The sequence below is a fragment of the Orbicella faveolata genome, unplaced genomic scaffold, assembly GCF_042242905.1.
Source record: "Orbicella faveolata isolate gen_17 unplaced genomic scaffold, um_ofav_v1 contig_24, whole genome shotgun sequence".
In the NCBI taxonomy this organism is placed as follows: domain Eukaryota; kingdom Metazoa; phylum Cnidaria; class Anthozoa; order Scleractinia; family Merulinidae; genus Orbicella; species Orbicella faveolata.
This window is the reverse complement of record NW_028301552.1, coordinates 14,955,056-14,981,303: the sequence shown is the minus strand read 5'-3', so window position 1 is coordinate 14,981,303 and position 26,248 is coordinate 14,955,056. Positions and strand designations below refer to the sequence as shown.

The 26,248-nt window shown below is 40.6% G+C and overlaps 2 protein-coding genes and 3 pseudogenes across 2 annotated transcripts; 2 read left to right on the top strand and 3 right to left on the bottom strand.

Annotated features, from left to right (window-relative positions):
- LOC149110556 (uncharacterized) overlaps window positions 1–26,248 on the bottom strand; it is a 71,438-nt pseudogene that overhangs the window by 24,996 nt on the left and 20,194 nt on the right.
- Window positions 34–1,248, top strand: LOC110047333 (uncharacterized; annotated as a pseudogene).
- LOC149110559 (uncharacterized) lies at window positions 7,535–10,514 on the bottom strand. The gene is made up of 2 exons (XM_089291089.1): window positions 10,485–10,514; window positions 7,535–8,784 (listed from the first exon to the last, which is right to left on the bottom strand). The coding sequence occupies exons 1-2, from the start codon at window positions 10,512–10,514 to the stop codon at window positions 7,591–7,593; spliced, it is 1,224 nt and encodes a 407-aa protein (XP_089147215.1). The 3' UTR covers window positions 7,535–7,590.
- On the bottom strand, window positions 14,598–15,315 carry LOC149110558 (uncharacterized). The gene is made up of 2 exons (XM_089291090.1): window positions 15,071–15,315; window positions 14,598–14,853 (listed from the first exon to the last, which is right to left on the bottom strand). Exons 1-2 carry the CDS (start codon window positions 15,313–15,315, stop codon window positions 14,598–14,600), a joined length of 501 nt encoding a protein of 166 aa, XP_089147216.1.
- LOC149110557 (uncharacterized) lies at window positions 19,814–21,197 on the top strand (annotated as a pseudogene).

Here is a 26,248-nt window from a genome sequence, read left to right as displayed (position 1 = left end):
TCATAGGATTCACTTACACTGCCCCTGGGGTTGATGTGTTTGACAATGTGAGTAGTTAAGGAGGTCGGTATGGGGCACAAAGGGATGCCGCCTAATTAGCATATGCCAAACAAAATGCCGTCTAATAAGCATGGGTCAATCAAATCGCACAGCCATATCAGAACGAACCTCATGCTCATTCGAGTGATGAGGAAGATGACAAGGAAGAGGATAAAGATGTACTTTCTCCAGCAATCCCTCGGGCTAGATTCGAAGGAGAAATTCCCATCAATGAATGGTAGGATACTTTCTTAAATATACTACAGATTACAAGTTTCATTGTGAACTGATCAAAGAGTTTTCGCATGCAAATTTCTCACCTTGCAACTTAGTACAAGCTTTATACTCAACAAAGTTGTGACATTTTGTAGGTGCCAGTGTGGCCAATGCACTACAGAGCATTTGTCGAGTGCTCTGGAATACAGATGTTGTTGGGAAGTACTTCAGGCTCCTCAACAATTAGTCTTTGATGGCAGCATGGAGAGAATTAAATGTGTTACCCAGCGCAAAGATTACCTGGCGATGACCAACATGGCAGTTCTTAAGCAAGACGGCCCTGTTCTGCGTGATAAGAACAAGAAAACTTGCTGCTGCTAGGCTAGGCAATTGGAGAACGAGTAAGTTGAAAGTTTTTTTAGTGTGATTCATACATCATTTCCGTTATCCTGCTTTGAAGCATTTTTTCGCCTATCGTTGCAATTCTGGCAGCGAAACAAAGTATTATATTGCTGTACTGTTTTTCGAAGTTTTTTCAGAGATTGGCTCTGGATTGCAAAACATCTGACTGGAACATGCTCAGTGGCTCAACAGAGATATGCTCAATTTTATTGTATTCTGATTTTTTTCCCACAAGTAGAGGCACTTAAAAGCCTATTTGTATGTAGTGGCACTCTTTGTTTACAATTTCAGTCTCAATATCATATCTTTCTAATTTCTCTGAACATTTTAGAGAGTATCAACTCTGAAAATTGAAAATTCCTGGTATGAATAGCATGTCTGGCTCTTAGCGTTTATTGATTTGCAGTTCTTGTTTATTAATTCTTTAGATTCTTCAGAGCAGTTGCCTACAGATGGCATATAAGATGGACTTGCGGGTTTCTAGGATGGGAGAACTCCAGACCATTGCCAGCTTGTGTTTACAAAGGACATCAGGACAAAATTCCCCTTGCACCAGTTGACATTTTAGCGTTCAAGACAGACGAACACTAATAACAACTAAACTCCGTTTATTCTGCTAACAACTCAGCACTCGAACAACAACGACTTTCTCAACAAGGGCACGTGTTTACAATTGAGGGTATTGCTAAATCCCCCTCTAAGACCTAAATGTCTTATGGTAACGCAAGAATGTTCTAGAACTGTCACGCAAGGAATGTTGGGAGCACCACAGTACCCCCTTACCAGTCTGAGAGATAATCCGAGAAATGTACTGGTCGACGACTTGGGCGGCCTGCTTGGGTCAAGGTGGGTGGGTGAGAATGAACTTGAGTTGGAGTGCTAGTGTTCTCTCGAGGATCTGGAAGTGTTGGAGAATGTGGAGCAGAAACTTCAACTGGATGCTCAATAGGATCAGCATCATCCATCAGCTTAGCAGGCTTTAAATGCTCAACTGTGATTTCCTTGGTCTTGCCATTAATGTCCAGGGTAAAGTGTTTGTCAAAACGGCGGAGAACCCGAAAGGGACCATCATAAGGGCGCGTTAGTGGAGGTTTGTGGCTGTCACGCTGCACATACATGTGGGTAGCTGTATGGAGGTCAGGAGGGAGATAAACATCACGACGACCATGCCATCTCATAGGAACAAACTGGAGGTGCTGCATGGAAGAATGCAGTCTTGACACGAATGAGGATGGGTCCTCGATAGTAGGGGCAGAGAAGAAGTCGCCTGGCAGACAGAGTGTTGTGCCATAAACCAATTCTGCGGACGTACATGACAGGTCCTCTTTGAGGGTGGCACGAATTCCAAGAAGGACCATAGGGAGGTCGTCAACCCAATTACTACCTGCCAATCGTGCTTTCAGGCCGGTTTTAAAGTGCCTGTGGAACCTCTCGACAAGACCATTCGCCTGTGGGTGGTACGCTGTGATGCAGAGACATGTGGCACCAGGAAGGTTCATTAGGGAATGCCAAAGATCCGATTCAAACTGCTGTCCCCGATCAGAGGTTATCGTTGTCGGTACACCAAAGCGCGAGATCCAGCCCGTCAGAAGAGCAGAAGCGCAGGACTCAGCAGTGGCATCAGCCATCGGAATTGCCTCAGGCCAGCGAGTGTAGCGATCAATGCAAGTGAACAGGTAAGTGTAGCCCTTGGATAGAGGTAAGGGACCGACAATGTCCACATGAATACTTTCAAAACGGCAGTTGGGTGGGGTGAAGGCCTTCAGCGGGGCTTTGACATGCCGTTGCACCTTGGATTGCTGACAATCATGGCAGGTACGGGTCCAGCAGGCGATGTCCCGCTTCATATTTGGCCAGATGTACCATTCGGATATGAGGCGACGAGAGGCTTTGATGCCCGGATGAGACAAAGAGTGCAGGTTGTCAAAGATGGCTCAACGCATCGTTAAGGGCACCAGAGGACGGGGACGACCTTGGGAGATATCACAAAGGAGAGTTCGTCCGGTGTGCAAAAGAGGAACCTGTGCAAGCTGCAATGAAGTGGAGGAGGTTGAAAGCTTGAGGAGCTCCCCATCTAGTTCTTGAGCAGAAGCAAGGGCTTCAAGGTCGATTGGGGATTGTTCCAGGGCAAGGACGTTGCGTGACAGTGCATCAGCGACACGATTAGCTTGACCTTCGATATGGCGGATGTCTGACATGAACTCGGAAATAAAGGCCAGGTGCCGCGCTTGTCGTGGTGAATGTCGTTCAGCACTGGAATGAAGTGCAAAGGTAAGAGGCTTGTGGTCCGATAAGCGCTGAAAGAGGGTCTGAGGATGTTGGAGGTGTTCAGCGAGGGAGGAGCTAGCAACCAAGATGTCATCCAGGTAGACAAAAACAAAGTCCAGGTCACGACATACATCGTCAATGAACCGCTGGAGGGTCTGGGCAGCATTTCTTAAGCCAAAAGGCATATGGCAGAACTCGAACAGACCAAATGGAGTGATAATGGCCGTCTTAGCGATGTCGTCCATGGTAACAGGAATCTGATGGTAGGCACGAACCAAGTCGATCTTGGAAAAGATGGTTTTACCAGCCAAATTGGACGCAAAATCTTGGATATGTGGAATGGGGTAGCGATCAGGAGTTGTGATGTCATTCAACCTGCGGTAGTCCCCGCATGGGCGCCATTTGCCATTTCCTTTTGGGACCATGTGGAGTGGAGAGGCCCATGTGCTGGAGGATGGGCGCACGATTCCCATCTCAAGTAGCTTGTTGAACTCAGCCTTAGCAGCAACCAATTTCTCAGGAGAAAGACACCGTGGTCGTGCGAAGACAGGTCGGCCTTCGGTGACAATGTGATGGGCAACACCATGTTTAATAGGAGTATCGCTGGTGCAAGGGCTTGTCAATGACGGGAAGTCATTCAGGAGTCATGTGAAAGGATCACCAGTGGATGGCTGAGTAGAAAGAAAATTAAGGTGAGGAGTGGGGCACGGTGAAGGTTCTGCTTCGACTCGTCCCATTTCTCGTGTCAATAAGGTGTCGTCTGTCCAGATCCACTAACAATTTGTGTTGTAACAGAAAATCAGCGCCAATAATAGGTTGAGTCACATCAGCTACCAGAAATCGCCAGGTTAGGGGGCGTGGGAGCCCGAAATCAAGGATTAACTGTTGAGAACCGTAAGTGTTAATGAAAGAGTTATTCGCAGCTCGTAATGTGACGTCGCCTTTCTTGAAACGATCTGATTGTCCAGCCGGAAACACGCTAATTGCCGCTCCCGTGTAAACATTTGCCTTACCTGAAGGAGGATGGTTTGTCAAAGCATCGCCAGGCTTGGCTACAAGAAAATGAGGTTTCACAATTTTAACACAATATGTTAACTGTTTTAATTCCTGAGCAAGAAAATGTATTGCGTTATTGCAACACAACAGAAGTTCAACTAGTTTTAAGCGATGATGTAGTCAGAGCTTATATGTTGGCATGCATTGCATTCTTTTGGATAGGCAGCATAGAGCTTTTGTCGCGCTGCACTTATGTCGCGCACGATTTGCCGCTGTGTGGAAGGGAAATACAGTCTGAGAGGTAGTAAATAAGCACCGTGAGCATTGTATGAGCACTGAAATATCTGAACTGAACTTATGTGTGTGGGAGACGTGATAGGTCAAGGTTCTACATTAAATTTACGTATTGGTGAGCTTTGTTTTGGGCTGAATTTAACATATTTGTGGGCTGAAATAGTGGATAGTGGATTTGTATTCAAGACTGGGCTTGCCATTGCTTGATGGCATCCAAGAAATGGTAAGTGTTCTGATTCGTTTACTTGTACAGGCAAAATATTAGTGCCTTATATATTTCATGAATGTGTGATATAATGCTAAATAAATAAATCAGTGAATCATCTCAGACATTTTGTTCTGCTCTATTACACATACACTAAATTATTACATAACAGTGACAAATTTGTCTTTTATTTCTTGGCAGTGTACAAATGATAATCAAGATAGAATGAAACGTTTGGAAAGAAAAAGGACTACAGAGGGAAAAAAGAAGCGGGTCCAATTGAAAATCAACAGGACAGAAGAACAAGCACTAAGGTAAAGAAAAACTTTCATATCACAAATCAAACTGCATAAACTATTGTACCAAAAAAACATGCAAAATACAAACACAAAATTAATGTCTAAAATATTTGTATAGTAATTTTTACAGAAGTAATAATATTTTGTATTTATTCCAACAGCCAAAAACTACTCTTGCAGGAAACATATGTCCATTTTTCTCTTTTTAGATGCTTCAATTTATATTATTACTGTATATTTCTACTTGTTGTTTGTACTTTGACTGATCCTGTGAGCTTGTGAAAGAAAGCAAAACTTATGTTAAAATGTGCAGTGATATATATGGGTTATTTGCCAAAAGTGAAGTAAAGATGACTAGATGTTCACCACATTTAGTTGGAACAAATGGAAACAAAATATACTTTTATTGACTTTGCTATTTTAGAAAGAAGCACGTAAAAAACTGCCAAATCAGACACACAAATGGTGATGAAGATGGAGAGGAAACTTGTAATGAGGAAGAAGTCCCGCTGCTAACAGAAACAGCTATTGCAGATGGAACTGCAGGACCTCCTCCTATGTTGGCACCAGTTCCTCCCCCAAAGGAGTTGACCTGGAAGTTGGGGGGAAAAATGCAAATGGTGTGGCAGCAGAACCCATCTGAGAAAGAGCCATAAAGACTGCCCATTCAACAAAAGAGTGTAGTGGTCAAGAGCAAAAGAACACTGTTACCGTGTTGTATTTTCATCAATACTGAATGCTGGATTTTCCCTCTGAGAAAAAGACAGTAATAATACCATGAATTCTAGTGTGCACACTGTACACTGAAAAAAAAATTATCTCTGAAATCCACACCTCTATCATTGTGACAAGCACTACATATCCATCATAGAAAGGTGTCAAGGAACAAATGCTAGTTGCCTCTTTTGAAAGCTGTCCATCTTGAGAAACTCTTACTGGCAAATAAATGTTTTTCTCAGCTTGATGGGCTCATAACCAGTGTTCCCAAAATGAAACTTACAACAATTGACTCCCTCTGTCGAATTTTAATTTTGCTGGGAGGGGTGCAGAATTTGAACTTGTATTTTATTTCTTTTTGTGGTGCCAATTTCAAATGTTTTTTCCCACCTTTGCTCATGTCAGTTATCATTTTCTAATTTCAAAATATCACAAACAACAGATACTAATCATTATTAAATGGGTTTTTGCTTAAAAAGTTGACAAACACATCTGATATGATTCAATTTTTTTATTTACTGGCAAACAGGTTAATAAAAAAACTAGGAAATACAAGTACATCTGTAAATAATAATAAAAAATATTAGTTTTCTAGAATTGTTATTTTGTTTATTTATTTATTTGTTTATTTTATCGCTTAGACCAGGTTGCATGAAACAAGTCATCAAAGGTGACATGGTAAACCGAAGGAAGAAAATGTTGAGAATCACATTACTACAAAATCTAACATGACCAGCTATCACACTCAACCCCCTTCCCATTTCCCTTTTCAAATTATACTACTGAACTCTGTTAGAGTCGAAAGGTTGCATGACAAAGCAAATACAAATGATCCTTACCACCGCTCCCTCAGGGTCCTGGTAGTCCCTCAGGTTTTCGTCAATAAGTTCCCTCACTGCTTCCTTTAGGGATGTGGGGAAAACATAGGTGGAGCTTGCGCGTCCCCGAAACTCCCCCCGCCGATGTGATTTCCGTCATAAGGGACAAAAAAGGAAAATTAGCAAAGAGTGAACAAGATCAATGCAAAACATAAACGCATTGTGACGCCGAGAAAAGAAATAATTGTCCTTCATTTGCAAATCGTGATTGGTTTGAATCTGGCACAAAGCTCAACAATATTACGCATTTTGCTACAGCGACGAACTTTTTGGCATAGAATTAGTTATCTATCGATGCAGGATGGGGGAAACTAAATTGCGCTTCAGTTTTCAAACAAAAATGCCTCGTGGCTGGACCTTGGACCACATCAGAAATTCAAGCAGAAAAAAGAAACAACTATAGGCAAATTAATCAGCATGAGGAAATATTAGTAAGGGAGTGTTTTTACGTAAGGTAACAAAGGTTTCCTTCCACCTACCCAAAGAATGCTAAACAAGCGGCGGCACACTCGCCAGCAGCATGCCTCTGGCATTTTGTCAACATTTTGCCTTCTGTTCAAAATTTGGTGAAGGCCTATCAGTGTGCAATTAAAACTAAAATGAAAATATAGAAATCTTGGTTCTTTTCATTCAAAATAGCACAAACACAACTAGTTCAGTCAAAATCATGTGAAAAATTTCCATATTTACTTGTGTTCTCAAAAGGCAGCTTCTAGGGCTTCCATGTTCACATGGACGGTAGAGCATGAAAGAGGATGTCAATACTCAGCTCCAAAGTTTTATTTCCATTCTAAAAGAGCGGTCTCAGCTTTCAAATGAAAGCAAGAATTATTAACAGATCTGTCAACATTATACTCTCTGGGAAATTCCATGCGAGCATGAAATTATCAGATTAAACGAGACTTACCTGTAAGTTGAAGTTTGATCAAGATTCTATCTTGTCATCAGTCCGGAACGAAGGGGTCACATGCCCTTATGTACCCCCCCTCCCATGTCCTTCGTTCCTATTTTCTCCTGCACCACTCACGTTGAATACTGATCAGCAACGCGCATGCGCTTCTCATGTGACTCCTTCGTTCCGGACTGATGACAAGATAGAATCTTGATCAAACTTCAACTTACAGGTAAGTCTCGTTTAATCTGATAATTCTACCCTGTCATCAGTCTACGTCACTACGGAGTCACATGAGACTTCAAAGTCCTGCATCACGAGCAACTCATAACAGTGAACAAACTTTATTCCCAAACAAGGAAAAAGAAAATACAGTTTCACAGATCAAAGTGTGTCTGGATTCAGCAGCACGGAGCCAAAATTAGCTGAGGCAGTGACGACAGGCTTATCATAAAACTTCGCAAAAGTACTAGAATTAGACCACCCTGCACTCTTCATGATGTCTGCTAGGCTTAAACCTTTGGCCTTACAACTGGACGTTGATGCAGCTCTGCTGCTATGAGCAGAGTATTTGTTAATGTCAATCCCGGCTGACTCTAACACTTGCTTAACCCATCTGGAGATGGTATCTTTGGATACCGGTTTAAATGGTTTAACATAACTTATCAGTAACTGTGAGTGCTCCTCTCGCAACTGTTTTGTGCGCTGTAAGTATTCCTTAAGATGCTCAACCACACAAAGTTTCTTGTCACTTTGGAAAGAAATTAAATCAATGGGTGCTAGATGTCGCCCAGGCTTACTCTGTTTCAGTTTCTCACAAATAGTTATTCTGTAGCGGTCATCCATTTCTTGGATGTAATTAACATCAAACTTATGTATAGTCTGTCCACGCTGTCCCGTAGTGAGACAGAGTAACATAGTCAAATTTAGAGTAAGCTGCTTAAGAGATAAGGATCTCAAGGGTGCAGCAGCTCTCAAATAATCTAACACAATATTAACGTCCCAAATTTCAGTATATTTGGGCAAAGCTGGTTTTAACTCAAAAATCCCTTTCATGCAGCGAGCTACTAACGGGTGCTCTCCGAATTTTACTCTGTCTTCCAAAACAAATATTGAAGAGAGCGCAGAACGTGCGGTGTTTACAGCACTGTATCCTAAGCCTGATTTGTAAAGAAAAACGAGAAATTCAATGCCATTTGTTACTCCAGGCTGAAAAACATTGATGCTATTGTCCTGACAGTATTGATTCCATTTGCTAAGGTAAGTGTGGTATTGCTTGGAGGTGCCTTCCCTCCATGAAGCCATTAGCACATCTTTTGCCGCAGGTGATAAAGCATACTTGTTTAGTCCCTCCCTGATAAGTGACACACGAGGAGATTCAGCTTGTGCCAGATTGGATGATTTTCCTTGGGATGGCTTGGCAGCTGGAGTAGGTCTTTCCTGGCTTTTAGATACACTGGTTTCTGTTTGAGTAGCTGGAGAGCTGTTGGGTACCATGGTTGTGTGGGCCAATCTGGCAACACACAAATCCCCTGTGCTCCCTCGGTCATCAACTTGTTCAGCACTGTTGGAATAACACTAAACGGAGGAAAAGCATAAAAATTAAGGTTGGACCAACTCAGGCTAAACGCATCGATGGCAATAGCCTCGGGGTCTGGTCTGTAAGACACAATCTGGGAACTGGTGATTTATACGAGAGGCAAACAAATCTATATCAGGTTTGAAGTCTAACCTCTCAAGAGCACAAATTAGTGATGCCTTGTCAAGCCTCCATTCAGATTCTCTTTGGTTTCTTCTGGATTCAAAATCTGCAATAAGATTTTGTTTTCCAGGAATATGTGCAGCACTAAGCCAGATCTTGCGATCTATACACCACTCCCAGATCTCCTTAGCGACCGAATTGCAAGAATCTGAGTGGCTTGTTCCCATGTGATTAATCACATTAACTGCTGTAGTGTTGTCACACATTATTCTGATATGTGTGTTGCTCTTGTCTTTAGCAAAGGTTTGGAGCCCCAACAAAATAGCCAACATTTCCAGATAGTTGATGTGGTGTTTAGACTCTGCATGGGACCAATTTCCTCCCGAGGACACCCCTGCAGATTCTGCCCCCCAACCCTAAGGGAAGCATCTGTTGTTATTTGATGCTGGGGTTGTGGGTGGTTGATTACATTGTACATGTCTCCCACATGTTGAATCCACCACTGTAATTCAGATTTAGCATGAGGGGACAAAGACATCAAGTCATCAAAGTTACCCTTTGTTCTAATAAGGGCCTGGGATTTATCTTTTTCCAGGTATCGGTAGTAAAGAGCTCCATACATCACCCCAGGGAAGCTAGCAACTATTTTCCCAATAACACTTGCTACTTCCCTAATAGAAGGGGAAGAGTTTTCTAATAACTCAGTACAGACATTTTGTAAACTAGTGGCTTTCTCACTGGTCAGTTGTATTGTCATTTCTACTGAGTCTATTACAAACCCTAGGATAGTAAGCACTTGTGTGGGTATGAAAGTAGACTTCTCTGGATGCACAACCAAGCCTAATTTGTCCAGCAAGACGGTAGTGTCTATAACATTTTGGACACATTTCTCATAGGTTTGCCCTTGCAGGTAAAGGTCATCAAGATGTGCCACAGCTATGTGTCCTTGTTTGTGCAGAGTAGACAGAGGGGGCTTAAGAATTTTAGTGAATATACGGGGAGCACACGACAATCCATTAGGAAGGCAGGTAAATTCATATAACTCCCCCTCCCAGATAAAGCGTAAAAACTTTCGATCTGAAGATCGAATGGGGACAGAGTAATAGGCATCTTTCATGTCAACAGAAGCCATATAACAATTTTGGGTAACTAGTTTTGTTATGGTAGAAAGTGAATCCATTTTAAAATGATAATGACTAACTGACTCATTAAACCTTTTGAGATTTAGTATGAGTCGATAAGTCTCATCCTTCTTCGGACGAAGGAATACATTGGACAAAATTTGCCCAGATACAGGTGACACCTTTGTGATGACACGTTTCTCAAGTAATTTATGCACTTCTTGACAAACAATGGGATATTCATGTTCTGAGAAGATTTGCTTAGGTAACTTGTGTTGAACAGGGGTGGCAGTACACTCAATTGCTGCTCCCAACACATCCGATAATAGGATTTTGTCATTAGTAAGGGTCCTCCAAGCTGCAAAATGAGCAGCCACCTGCCCAGCCTGAAATGTATTGCATAACATTTGTAAATAATTCACCAGGTTGGGCAAGAAATTTCCAAAGCCACTTACCCTGTTCTTTATTTGAAGCAATTGTTCCATTATTTCTTGTCGGTGGTTGGTGATTTTTTCTTGTTGTAGTGCCGGTTTTGGCCTTTCCATAAAAAATCTCTTCTAGGACCTTTAGAATGATGGGCATGTTGTTTTGAACTTTGCTGTTTGCCTTTGAAGAGACCATTCTTAGATGAGGATGTAAAGGAATGGCTAATTTTGCTCGCTTCTTTGGCATCTCGCAATTGCTTCGCCAAGTCGTCCCCAAAAAGGTATTGGCTAGTGATGGGCACTTCAGCCGAGCAAATAGCAGAGTACTCCGCTTTCATTGATGGTTTGATTTCATCTCTTCGCAGCTGGGCCAACTGCGTATTTACATGTCCCAGCATTGCAATGGTGTCAACTTGTTTAGCCATTATTTTGTTGTTTTCTAAACCAGAGGGATTTTGAATAAGCACATTGGTCATTTGTAACGTCGCAAAAGTGATTTTGCGGATAACCTGCTGCAAATTTGAGATCTTCAGGTCTGTTTTCTTTTTCTTGGCATTTAATTGGCTCCATATTTCGGGGTTGACTTTTATACCCTTTATGTCAGAGCAGTTCTGAGGCTGTTTATATTTGTCTGAGAAACTTTTAATTTTGTCAGAAGACAGCTTCTTGCCCCATCGTTTTAGTGCAATATCAGCCAGCTCTTGCTGGATTTTGTCGCCGGTGGCGTCATCCTCGTCAAGGCTGTTAGCAAAGTCTTGAAGGAGCTTTGTCTCCTTGGCGGGAATTTCCCGCTCTTTTTGGCCGGTGGCCTTTGAACACTCGGTGAGCATTTTAATGTCATCTGCGTCGTCCAGATCATCACTAGCGTGAAGACTAATATTATCATCCGAGAGACTAGTATGACGCCGTCGTTTGTGGGAGTTTTCTTCAGACTCAGAGTCTGAATTATCCGATACGGCGGATGTTGACTGTCGCTTTAAGCCCTGTGGGCGTTCGTCAGGGACTGGCTTTTCACACAATTTAGCTAAAAGACTAGCCATTTTCCCCATGTTGCTGTTTGTGTTATCTAGAGATAACGCAAGATCTCGGTTATTGAGATTAGGTGAATCTACCATGCTTGGAGAGCCGTCGGAGGTGCCCGACGCTTCTGTGTTTTCATTAGACATTTTGGAAAGGAATCGCTCGAGCTGTAGAAGAAAAAGTACAATAAGTATCCAATTTTAGCCTTACCTTCCTCTCCAGGTATGTAAAAGGTGGAAAAACCCGGCGATGGTTTAGATTTGCAAAGATTAAAGGATTAAAAATACTCACAGCGTGAAACTGCCAGCGAAACGCAAAGCACACTGATCAGCAACGCGCATGCGCTTCTCATGTGACTCCGTAGTGACGTAGACTGATGACAGGGTAGAACCATAATTATCCCAACATGTTGTCCTTTTTTCCTGCTAAACAGCTCATAGAAACAAAAGTTCTCTTGCTTATATCTCGCAAATGAATCGCTCCAGAGATCTGAAATTTCACATGTAGATTTCATTTTCAGTGATCTTTCATATAAGAAAAAATTACTTTAATCCAATAAGGTCACTTTAGCCTCCAGTAGCACCTTAAAGCGTGTTTTGGCGAATGCTTTCTAGATTAATTCGAATATTAGTTCAAACAAGTGTCTAGATTTGGCGCGCTGGCCGAATTTGGCACACTGGCCGAGTTTGGCACGGTGGCCGAGTACTCTTTTGGCTTGCTCGCCGATTGTTGAGCTTGCTAGCTCAATAAATATACCACAGTGGCACCTAACTAAAGTACACTCAGGTAGAATTGAAATAAAAACAAATAAAACTTACAAAAGCAGGTCAAAATTATGTTTTTCTTACCTTAAACTTGATCACAACTCCACTCAATGAATGTTAAAGCTGCTGAGCATTGACAATCACAACCATACAGGCTTGACGTCACAATCTCTGCGCACTGCCATTGGTCTGTTGTAAGACAATCAACTTCTTTTCCATTACGTCATTGGAATCTCAGGAATCTTGCCTGACAAGCATGTCTCTTGATCACTTGAGATTTTTTCTGCCTGCACAGTACTTTTGCATAGCTCTATAATGCTGCCGCCCTGCCAGCCTCGCATCTTCGCTCAGCTGGTTCGTTGGCAATAAGGATTGCACGTCTGTAAGAGAGACTTTGCACCATTTATAAAAGGTGTGTAACAACATTCAGCATTTCTGAAGTTTATTGTCTAGCAGCCTGGCCTCCTGTGTCAGTGAGTCAAGGATGATACCCTTGAATTTTAAAACGGTTTCAGGACGGACCGTTTTTTCCTGTGCTACAGGACGTCAAGGTACTCGTACATTTTAAGAAAATTAGCTAAGTCAATTTCACATTTCTGTTTGCTGTTGGCGATGAACAAAAAGTCGTCTAAAATATGTAGCATGCCGGAAGCACCGAAATGATTCATGGCAAGTCATTAAAGAGCAGTGCTAAAAGCTTCAAAAATAGCGCATGAAGAAGAACAGCCCATCGATAAGCAGTAATCAAAATAATAGAGATTTTGCCATTCCATGCCTAACAATAAGTAGTCATTACTGGGATGAATTGTCTTATTCGGAAGGCTAATTTGACATCTGTTTTGCCATAAAACAACCAGCCCCTGTCTTTTTGATGAGAGATATGGCATCGTTAATCGACGCGTAATGGACTGAGGAGCAATCGGTGGGAATACAATCATTTACTAATGAGCCATGGGGGTATGATAAATGATGTATAAGGCATAGTTCCCCTCTTGGGAACTATGCCTAAAGGGGAACAACGAAATATTCTGTTAATATTTATTGGGGTTGAATATCAATTGGGACATCGTCCTGTTTTCTGCTCCAGTTGCTGATGCTATGTTCTTTTCTTCTATTTTTACATGCAACAAATTCAATAAAGTTAAAAGTTTAAAGGTAAAGCGTTGGAGGGACCAACAATTTGACCAGCAGCATGGGAAATTGTGGTTTGGGTCGAAAATTCAAGACTGCCTTTAGCCATAGTTCCCAATGAATAACATCCCAAGGATACAGATAAGGGGTGGACGGTCTTGTGTAACAAAACTGTTCATAAAAATACCAGTTACCCAGTTTGGTTGACATGTCTCGAATGATCTTACAATATTTCATTAACTTGGGAGCTTAGCTGGGGAACTATGAATCATGCGATGGCAGATAAAACACTGAGCAAAATCAATATAAACATTATTCAAATATACCTAGCAAGGATTCTCAGGTCTATAACAAAAGGTAGGTTAAGCCAAGTTTCAGTATAATAGGGCAAGTACAGAAAGCCGAGTGCAATGGGCACGCCCAAAAAAGGGGAGCCGGATATGGGTTGTACACTCAAATGGCATCTGACTGCAAAATAAGTGAAATAATGCCGAAGCCCATCGGTCATATGAAAGAATTTGCTGCCAATGTCATGTAAATTAAAGCTTTACAACAGCTGAAGACATTGTAGATGCTAACACATACTCAGTGTAATATAAAAATAGAGTGCAGCCAGTGTCTTGCGCAAAAGGCAATGACATCAAAGGAACTGGCAAAACAAAACAGCTCTGATTTAAAAGAAAACACTACCGTGTCCCATTACTAGCAAAAAACCTCAACGACTTGAGTATTGTTCCCCCAAGGCTGCAATAAAGTTTATATTGCCCCCTGCTGTTTAAGTGAACGCCATCCAAAGCCAAGAAATTATAACGTACCTTCTAAAAACCTCTATGACCCCAACAGATGGCATATGGGATTGGTTCTAAAACTACCCGAAGGTAACATGTTAAAATGTCAACGTTTTTGTTAAATGACACCACGGAATGACCTCAAATAGTTTGGCATACACAAACAAACTGAACGCTATCTGAATCATGTAGCAAGCGGATGATTAGTCATAGTGCGAGAAATCAGGGATTAAAGACTGAGGGATGTGAAATGATTTTTGGCTCAAGTTATTGGGAGTTTCAATCAAAGGATTGAGAAATCGGGATTCCACTGTACTATATAAATTGTTACGATGATAGTGTAGGAAGTACTGGATTAACTAACAGCTTCAGTGTGAATTTTAAATAAGAAGATTTGACGCTACAGATAATAAACTTTTAAAGTTCGTTTGAGACAGAACTTACTCGTGCTCAGCAGGGTTGCCCTGAGCCAACATGGTTGTGTAGGACTTCTTATTCTTGGTTTTAATGCCTATGCCCGCAGTGTGTAGCACCCAGCAATTTAAACAAACATCAGAGAAGCCGCGAAGCGAAGTGATGCAGTCGCCTTGCCTCTCTAACTCCTCCATCCTTTCAACACATCTGATCACTTCCATGCAGCATCTACACTCTTCGTGCTTCACCACAAACTCTATCGAACAATTTGAACATTTGCACCTAAAACAGAGGCAGGAAAAATTTAGAGTGATGGTTTGAAAAAGATCCGTTTATGCCGCTTGAATATATACAGCCATGTGCAGCCAAGCGTTATGAGCAAATTAATTTCTGCATAAAATCACCAAGTAAGCACTTTCTTCTATAAAATTAAATGAACGGTACATAAGTAAGATTTCCATCTATCAGTGACAAAAATATAACAAATAGTTATGCAGACCAACTTTCTACCCCCTCTTCCCCGGAAAACCTGCTCCAAAGAATCTCTTCTTCCTCTTCTTCCCAGGCAACTTGCTCAACATAAGCGGCTGCTTCTTGTTCGTTTGCCATCGGCTCCAAGTTTTCATCGTACGGCAAAAAGTCATCAGTTGTTGAATGGAAGCTATCCTTGGAGGCTTCAGAAGACTGTTCCTCAGCACTTTCAAAGGAATGATCCAAAATTTTGTCTCTGGAGACACAAGCCATTTCACAAAAACACCACAAAACAGACAACAGCGATACAAAAGCTGCTAAAACAGCGACCAATTGCAAATGAATGTGAAACCTTTGACGTCACAACCAACGAGTCCGCTGGAAAATTGCATGCTCATCTGGAACAAGTTTTCATGATGGCGGACGCCCTTTAGGCGACTTTTAGAGCCGAAAATTTTGAGGATAGAAGGTTTGATGTTCGTGTTTTTTGGCAAATATAGTTACTACTTAACATAAATAGATATTGTATGAGGAAACATGCGCAAAAGGGAAGTATTGATTTTCATCTCAGGGGCACATCAAATTTTGGTAATCAAAGACCATGTACCCTGGAAGACAAGTAAACATAACTAACTATAAGGTCTAGATAGCAGCAGACATGTAAAGATTTTAAGGAAAACGACCAATTTTTTAAGTTTAAAAATGTCGAAACATGTCTTTTAAACTTAAAAAATTGGTTGTTTTCCTTAAAATCTTAACTATAAACTATATATGTTGTCGCTGGACAGATAAATCATTTATCTAACTGAGTTACAACTCCTTCACTGTTGCAACTTTCAAATAATTATGAAAACTATTATGAAAATAATTGTTTTAGGTCTTCAGGAAATAGATGTTTGTTGTTCAGATATTTGTCCCATAATGTCTGGCTTAATTTATACTGCAGCTATAGATCACAATAATCGCTATTAGGTGTCGACTTAGCAGGATAACACGTAGATGCCACTTTTTCATGCAGTCTTCATTTTCTTTTATCAACTTGTTGTACTCTTGTTTCAATGCCACTATAGCTTGAGGGGAAGCATCGTTGACTTGATCTGCCACAGTCTCTGTGGATTGTGTCGTGCCTACTGGAAATGTGCGGATAGTCATTATGTAATCGCGTCGATGACCGTCTTGATGGTGGGTTAGGAGATAGCAACTGGATTTGGGGATTAGGAAATTGCAAGGGCAGCTGGTTAAGAGGCAGAGTCAATTGTGCTGACAGCTGGTTAGGATGTACTGGAGTAGAGTGAACGGGAGGCTGGTTTGGTGGTACAGAATGCACAGGTAGCTGGTTTGAGAGTAAAGTAGATGGTACGGACATCTGGTTAGTATGTCGAGGAGACTGAACAGGAAGCTGGTTTTGGAGAACTGATTAAATTGGCTGGTTTGGTGGTACAGAGTATACGGGCAGCTGGTTTGAGGGTGAAGTATATGGTACGGACAGCTGGTTAGGATGTGGAGTAGACTGAACAGGAAGCTGGTTTTGCAGAACTGATTGAATTGGCTTGTATTGTGGTACAGAATGTACAGGCAGCTGGTTTGAGGGTTGAGCAGATTTTACAGGCAGCTCTCTCTGTTGTAGAACACTAAATTGTACACAGACAACTGACTCTGTTGAGGCCATTGCACTGAGGGCAACACTAAGGGGAACTGACTCTGTTGTGGAGTAGTATGTATTGATGGTAGCTGACTCAGATTTGGGGATGATCGTACTAAGGATAGCTGACTATTTTGCAAAGCTGTGGATTCCTGGCTCCTGGAAGGAAAATTCGTCTGAAGTACTAGTAAGCTGTTTAGTATCTCTATGCCACCTAGGATAGCAGATCCTTCTTCAGCTTTCTTGGCTAAACCTTTTTTCGATTGTCTTTTACCATCTTTTGAAGTCAGCTCTTTTCTCTTTTGTGTTTTCTTTGGCGAGGGCTCCTCTTCTTGGTGTAGACTTTCTGTCATCAGAGCTGTTTGCTTGTGAGGCCGCTTTGATTTTGAGCCGCTGTTGGGTAATTGTTCCTTTACACTTAGAGCTGTCAAGACTTGTCAGGGAATTGAAATGTTGCTAAGTTGGTCAAGATTATCATTGGGGGCTTTTATATCATTCAACAATATCCAAATATTCTTGTCGACAAGGTCTGCATACTCTTCTAGTGCTTTTTTTTGGTCTGAAAAATGTAAAAAAGGAAAACTTCAATTACCTTTAGCTACCCATGTATTCCTTTAATTGCAATTTAATTGGTGTATTTGAGAATCTATTTCATTTGCCACGTAGATGCTGTGTACATGCCAGCCTTCGGCTCAAGAAATAAAGTAAAGCGGAATTTACTGTTACAGTGTTCTAGTCTCGTTTATTTTTGTGAAAAGGTTGTCATATTAGCATGATAGTGCGACCCTAAGTGACCTCAAACAAAGCTGTTGAACTTAATTAGCATAATTACAGAATTAAGTGTGAATACTGAAGAGCGCGCGTCTGCAAGAACACTTTTCAAAACGGGAAAAAATTGTAAAGCTGATTTGAAAACAAATGTAAAATGTTCTCAATAAGACTAGATAGAAAAAGTTGAACACCTGATGTAATTTTGTGTACAGGTCACTTGGGTCCACTTGACAGTGAGAGCACATGAAATAAATGCGAAACTGGGGCAGTTGATATCAGTGAAAATATATTGCAGCCGGTTTTAGATTGCTTCAAATTTGATCTAACAAATATAGTGACTCAAAGCAAGCTACCTGAGTGCTAGATGACTTCTATATTTTACTGCAAACAAAATGGTTACCTTTGTCCCCAACTTTTAATATGGTGGCTATGAGCTGTTCCTTTTTTCCCTTCCATCACACCAATGTACATCCACCTCATTTCTTGCCTCAAATGTCGAGTCAATTCTTACTTAACATTTGCTCTGGCAAGACACTAATGCTTTTGTCCGAATCGAAATAGAGACTAGTGTACATTATGCTGCAGAGCGACCTTCTGAAGGACCTGAAGTGAGACTAAAGCCTAGCTGTGATCCTCCGTATGCGTGCACTATAAAGTGAACTATAAAATAAGCGCCAGAAGTTTTTTGTAATGGCAGCAATTTGATGCAACCAACAAAAGGAATGCAAGGTAAGTCGACACCTGCAAAGCACACATTCTTTCATAGAAGGTGTTGATTGAGACCATGCTCATTCTTGCTTAACCAAGTTATCTAGACTTCTGTCCTGAGCTGAACTGATGCGAAGAGTTTAATTATTCCAGTTTGAAATGTCGTCAGGATTTAAAGAGATCAAAAATACCCCTTATGGCTGTTGCTTCAGGTCTGAAAAGTACTGAGGATGCAAGTAATACTGAGCCTACACACTCTACATGAGCGGGAAATGATCTTACGTAAGGCACATGTAACGGTGGCACCTTACCGTCTTTGTTTCAAGATGTTTCTGTTCCTATTTTCAGAGAAAAGAGTATTAACAGCAGTGCAGGTGTCTTTGACGGTGACAGTCAATTAGATAGTGGTCATATTGCTGGGGTTTCATCCTCATATCACCACAAAGAAATATTTCAACAGATACAAGAGCCTTTGCGCAAAATGCCAAAGCTTGACGACACTGGAGGCTGTCGTGACGAGTTTAGATTGCGTGAACTGGAAACCTCCACAAGTCACGATCAATTTATGGAAACCTCCGACAAAGTCTTGGAAACTTTGTTTAGAAACGTTTCAACATGGGAGCAATGTTCCCCATCTATTATCTCATCATCGTAAATGATGTCAATGAAGAGGAGGCAAGCCACTGTGATTCATGCAGTGAATGTGGCCTGAGTGGAGAGTACAACAGAGAAGATGTCTATGTTGATGTGAAGGAAAACCTAGCTTTTGAACTGCACGAAACTGAAACTTTAAGAGAAGTGAGTTCAAATTCTCTTCCTCCGCACCAAGAAGCCCGTGAGTCCAGTGACGACGACAAAGCTCCCCTTTATCCTTTGGCAAAAATTACAATTGGAAGCACCATTGTTTTATTGGTTTTGTTCACTATTAAGTATAACTTTCATTATTATTGTTCATTCTGTTTAACTTATGTAAGTAAAAACAAGCACACTGAGACTGTTTGTCCAAATGGCGGCTGTCTCAAGGACTTGACCACAAAAGGAGCTTTATCATATTTTATTGAAATCCCTATTATTCATCAGCTATGTACATTTTTCTCAAGGGAAATCTTTTATGAAGAAATTCAACATTGTTTTTCAAGGAGAAAAAGTTCAGATGATACGATAACTGATGTCTGTGATGGTGTTCTCTATAAAGAACTTTGCGACAAGGGGATTTTGAATTGTAAAGACAGTATTTCATTCATAATGAATACTGATGGTGTCTCTGCATTTAAATCATCCCAAGTATCCATTTGGCCAGTCTTTATAATTATACATGAGCTTCCTTACAGGAAGTGAATGGCCAAGGAAAACATGCTGTTGACTGGTGTATGGTTTGGAGAATGAAAACCAGTGATGTGTACATTTCTCAAACCTCAATCTAAAAGTCTTTGAGAACTGGAAAGGGGAGTTGAACTTGAGGCCCCAAGACATGATAAATTTGGCCATCTCTGAGGGGCACTCCCTGTAGGAGTGCCCCCGTCCACTGCATGTGAAGCATTTTACTGAAAAAAAGACAATGACGTTTATTAACGCAAAATTTTTTTCATTTAAAAAACTCTTGTATGACCATTTGCAAATATTGATAAAGTCAGTGTGTGTGCACGTGACATCATCAAATTCTCAAATTCAAAACTGAAGAGCCACTAAAGGTTTTATCCTCTTCAGGCAAAAGGAGGATAAACCATATATCCCAGAATGCATCACTTCTAACCATATTATCAACGGTCCGAGGTCACGTGATTCTGTCATTTCAAGATGGACGCAATCGAGGAGGATATGTGGCAAGTGGTAATGTTCCAGAAATCTAAGTTATTGTATTTGTATTGTGTCGATCCCGGATATGTTTCTGAACTTACAATACCTAACTTACCTTTTCTGAAGCTAAAATGTTTGTTTGGGCATGTGAGTTTCCCTGAATCTCTGTCGGAACGGCGCATGGTTGTTTCCCCCGAGTGCAAACGAGTGCTTGATAAAGTAAAAGATGTTGTCTTACATTGCATTATAAAGGTTATATCCAGTGTTAAATTCCAGGTACCCAGTAAGAATTTCAAAATATAATAAAAAATTTACTGCCTGTTTAGGAAAATATTGTTGGTGAGTTCATGTGCAATTTTTTGACCGATTTGCAGATTCACCCAGATGAAGTTGAAGATGATGGCAAAGTGATCCTGATTTGGGATTTTAATAAAATTAATCTTTCTTTCTTTGCCTCACAGTGTTCAGTTAAAGTCAAGATTCCATCTTCTGATAACAAGATCTATTCTATGCCTTATTTAGACCTGAACAGAGTGAATTGCAACTGTGCCAAGTCTTCAAAGCAGGGAAAAGTTTTGTCGTCATGTGCTGCTACTTCAGCTACAACAGCTGCTTCCAGATTACAAAGGCTGTTGTTATTTGACTTATCTCATATAAACGAAGAAGACGGCTTAGAAGAAGAAGGAGAAGAAGCAGAAGAATTAGAACTACAGTATGTTGATGAAGAATTCGACCTTGTATCCGATCGTGTCAATGACAGTGAAGCCGCTGAATTATTGGCTCCTGAAAACACTGTTTGTGATTGTGGAGAAACATTATTCACAGAAACATTTACTTTGAAAGGCAGCTCATTTCATGAACATTTTCAAAATGCCCTTAAAATTTGCAAACAAAAAATGATTAACAAGGAGCCAGTGCCAGTCAAGTTAAGTTTTGAACCAGTGAACAGAAGAGAGGAGAATGCCATACTTGTGCGTGCTTCTACTGAAGATTCGTGAAAACCAATTGGTTATGTTCCTGGCATAAAAGTTGCCAAAGCCACCCAGGCCATCAAGAACAAGGAAATTACAAACATGTCAATTAATTCCATCAAATATCAGTACATTTTTCCTATAGCTAGTTTCAAGTACTTTGCTACAGTGACAATAACCAAGATAGGATAATGGATGAAAAACAGGGATGACTATAAATATAATGAGGATATTTGACTTCCTATCATTCATGTGATGTTGGTTCTAGTTTTCTAGTTCTGGTTTTCACCAGCATAGTAGGTCCAACTTGCAATGTGCAGCACCAGAAAATATGCATACTCCCCCCACAGAAGGGATAGGAATTTCCTGGGGGGGTAGGGGGTTCTCTAAGACCAACAATTTAAAGAAATGTATCAAGTTTAATCTGAATTTCCAGAGGGGTGGAGGGGTCTTGGAAAAAATCCCTTCTGTGGGGGAGGTATGAATATTTTCTGGAAGTACAAAATGCAAGTAAAAGTGGCTTTCACTTCTTTTAGGGGACCCACTTGGTTGCGCGAGCGAATAAATACATGTATGACATATGCAGAGATAAAGAACTGCTATTCCACAACCGAAACCCTAAACTTTTACCATCAGTCACGTGGGCTCCTAGCAGTAACCGCCATATATTTCTTGTATCTGAGAGATTAAGAATGTGTGAAATTTTCAGTGGTAATTTGTTCAATTTATACTGCCTTCATTTTTCGTGTAGTGATGATCGAAAATTAGGGTTGATGAATGTTAGCTGATGAGCTGGTTGATGAGTTAAATAAAAGAACATGAGTTAAATAAAAGAACATTTCCTACGTGTATTTATCCAAAGTATGAATTCTGTCTTCTCTTTGAAAGGTATCTGTATTTTTACCCAAAAAATCCTGGACTTTGTCCACTTTAAATAGATATACTCTAATGCAATCAAATTTCCAGGGTAATTGTTACTTAACAGAGGCCATCCCAGGTAACCCAGACCAGACCCAATGCCATTTGGAATCTGGTATTAACAAATCTCCTGTCATCAAGTGGATGTACAATAGTTGTGGTTACGCATACCAAGGTAAATAGCATTCCCAAGGTAAATAACACCAAGGTAAACTTACTGCAGGAATTATGTTACCGAGGTGTTTGTGGTCACACGAAATACTTTACCAAGGTCAATCTTACACACTTGACTGGTTTTGGCGCAAAATACGAAAATGGATAATTCAAGGGAGCTTGCAAGCATTGTCTCGCTACTGTTACGTATACTGTTTTGACAGTCCTCTAATGCCTTGCCTTATCAGCTTTTTACACAGTGAAGAATTAGAAGGCGAAGACTCTGTTTGCGCTTTATTAATGCCATAGCGCCCAGTATCAACTACCTAATAGCGCAGCGAAATAATCAAGCATGTGCACACGCTCCCAGAAGTGTTTGGGTTCTTCCACATCCACACATGTGGTTTCAGCAGCTGCTGAACTATCATGCACTGGATCATTGGTGGAAAGAAAATTTCAGAGTTACTAGGGGAACTTTTGAGTACATATGCCAGCTTGTTGGACCAGCACTTCAACGACAAGATACCCATATGAGAAATGCCATCCCTGTCGAGAAAAGATTGGGAGCAAGTTTATGGAGATTGGCGACTGGTGAATGTTACCGCTCATGTAGATTGATGATTGGACTTTCCAAATCAGCTGTTAACTGCTGTCATAAATTTGTTCAGCAGCTTTGTCTGTTGAAGGGCAATTACATTAAGTTTCCAACTACTAGGGCTGAAGTGCAAGCCAAAGTAAATGGATTCTCTGAACGGAGCAAGATTCCAAATATAACGGGGGCAGATGGTGGCACTCATGTTCCTATAAAAGCTCCCAAAACAAACCATGAGGACTATTTTAACCGTAAATATTACTACAGTTATGTTTTGCAAGGTGTTGTCGATTCTACAGGACTATTTTTATCTGTTTCAACCGGGTATCCCGGGAGGTAACATGATGGAAGGGTCCTCAGACTAAGTCAGCTGTTTGACACTGCAGAAAATGACTTGATTTTAACTGAACCAACAGTAGATGTTAATGGTACTATTATACATCCACACATTGTTGGCGACTCTGCATATCTGTTAAAACCATGGCTGCTTTGTCCCTTTAAAGATAACGGAGCACTTAATAGAGAACAAAAGAAATTTAACGAGGAGTTGTCAAAAGCTAGAATTGTTTCCAAGCACGCATATGGCTTAACAAAGGGGAGATAGAGAGTCCTACAAAAATGGTTAAACAAAGACAGTGACTGAATTCCAGACACTATAATTGCTTGCTGTATTCTTCATAACATTTGCATTATAAGAGGGGATCGCTATGAAATCGACAACGATGATGACGACGATGATGATGACGACAATGATGATAATGGAGTACCCTCGTGAGGAGCTCAAGGCATTAGAAGAGCACTGGTAGACTACTTAGCTAATCTTTAGACAAGGAACACACTTTAGTGGTAAAATACAATACCCCAAGAAATAGAAACATTTTAAAAGTGTTTTATATTTTTAATGCACTGAGTAGTACATATTTCATCCAAAAATATCAATGCTTTGATACTAATTTTCAAAAAATATGTCTCTAAAATCGAAACGAACTGTCGTTTTTTTACTATTAACTTGTAACTGGTTATGTTTGAAATGAATGTTCTCGTGTCGTATATATCATCATGTAAATATAAAGGATGGTTACATCATCAAGATATTAGTAACAAGTTCACAAATCCCATGTAGTGCACGGACAATAAACAATTAAAATTTGTAGACAGCACTCATAAGGATGGGTTTATTTTTTAGTGGCAAAAATGTCTCCAATCTTCCCGAGAACGGAAACAAAGAGTTGCTGATGGCGTTGTTCGGATTCCCCTTGAAACTTAAGCATTGCTTCCATAATTTTCTGGTCTTTTTCTTCCAATTTCGTGATCACTTCTTGTTGTGCTTTTAACAGAATTGTTTACATTTAACTGCAGACCACTAGTTTGGAACAAAGAGTTTATTGTCAGACTAAAAACTATGATACAAGAGCTGACGACAATATAACTCCAACACCTTAGGGTGGGAGGGAATTAGGGTAACAAAATTAGCTTGACCGCGATTACAAGAGATTATGACTGATTACACGTTACTTGTACAAAGATAATATAATGCTTATGACGTCATAACATTTAACAATGAACCATCCTCCTAAGATGACGATTGACACAATTGTTTACATTTAACCACAGACCACTAGTTTGGAACAAAGAGTTTATTGTCAGACTAAAAACTAAGATACAAGAGCTGATGACAATATAACTCCAACACCAAACCCAAACAAGAAGTAGTATGTGGTTAAAGGTAAAATGATAAGAAAAATATATATTGAAATTGACTGAGATGTGAAAGAAAACAAAATAAAAATTTACGGGAACAAAATTACTGCGATGACAACTGATGAATTTTAGTGGCCATAGAATTTAAAATATGATTATCTGGGGTGTACAGGGTCAGGGGTTCTTCCACATACAGTGTATATACATATATATAAAATGGAAAAAAATAAAACTGCAATGTCATTGCAATCATTTGTATTTCGCTTTCTTTATTAATAAAAACTGAATGTGTGCATTGCTGAATGACACTTGTTCACCATCATTGCCCAGTTGGTTTTAAAAACTTAAGGCAAATGTAAGGGTATAATAACAAAGACGAAAATGTTTGTCTCATTAGATTTCTGTTATTGTTATTGTTCAGTGTTTTTTTTAAATTCCAAACTCTCAAGATACCTGTTAATGTCAATGGTAGAGAAATGGTAATTCTCACTATGCCAAGGCATCCACTCATCTAGAATGAAGTTGAGCATCTGGTAGTTATATCGGGACCTCTGCAGCTGGCTCGAGTGTCTGCCATCTGATGCCTCATGCCATTGTGCAATGGTCTGCACATAACAAGCTTCTGAGTTATGACCATGCCTCTCAAGAGAATTTACCACATGGTATGACAAGAGCCTCTCTGCATCCTTCACACTTTGCTTTCGCTTACCAACCAAAGCAGCATGCGTCAGGCCACTCGGGATCAGCCAGAACATCTGAAAATGATTTATAGTTGAGTGCACTGTAAGTCCCATTCCTTAAATGCTGTGCAATCCTTTTGAGAAGGTGGTTGTGGTCAGCTCTATCATGGTGTACCAGGCCCGTGACAGGATCAACGTCCGTGACATAAAGGTGAGATGTGAAATCTACACCCTGTAGCTTGAGCTCTGCAACCCTCATGCAGAAAGTGTATGTAGACACAATTGACCGGAGCTTGTCAAGAAGCGACTCGGTTGTGTTACTCCGGAAGGGATAGGGGGTGTATCCAGCAGGTACTAGACTGCCCCTAAGGTGTCCACGTGCTCATGGTGGGCAGACAGCCATTATTGTGCTCTACCAAACTTCACTTATACTTCGCTTTAATTTTGATAATTTTAATAATTTTGCGTCCTTCTGGGCTACTTTCGGTATCAAACACTAGGACAAGCTGCTTGGAACTCTACCATTCTCAGGAAATTGGCCATGTTCCTGGTGCGCTTTGCCTTAGTGTCAGGTGCGCTTTGCCTACATCTGTGCACTTTGCCTAATATTCCAAAGTGCACTTTGCCTGAGTTGTGCGCTTTGCCTAAGTTGTGCGATTTGCCTAATCATTTACTGCACCGTGCCTAAGTGCGCTTTGCCTAACAACCCATAATCCTTTGTGGAATGGCTTGGTTTTTAGGGTTTATGTAGTGCTTGTTGTGTGACTTGTTATGGTTTTAATTTAATTCCATTCCTATGTAATCTGAATTTTTTATGAATTCTTAAAAAGTGCGCTTTTTGCGTCCACTTCTGTTTTGCTAGTTGATTTTTTGGGCACGCATGCACTTTCAAAGCCTATTTTTGTTTTTGTTAGGACACAAGAACGACAGGCCTTCAGGATGAGTTATTAATATTTTATTCTTAAACAGTATTATGGAAGAAAAAGGACCTCAAATGTAAGGAGCAGGGAAGTGAAGGAGATGTTGGACAGGCTTTCATTGGGTATGTCTCGCTACTTCTCTGCCGCCTATGCGCAGCTCAGCCTATATTTTTGTTGATCTTTGACACCCGAAGAATGGCTCCCTTTCTTGCTGTTGTTTTTTATGGGGTGGCATCAATATAGCCAACACCCAACCCTCCTCCTGTGTCATCCTGGACTTGGGACCAGGCAATTGTGGAGTTAAAAACGCAACAGTTATTTTATTTTTAATATTCTTATTTTAACAACAATGA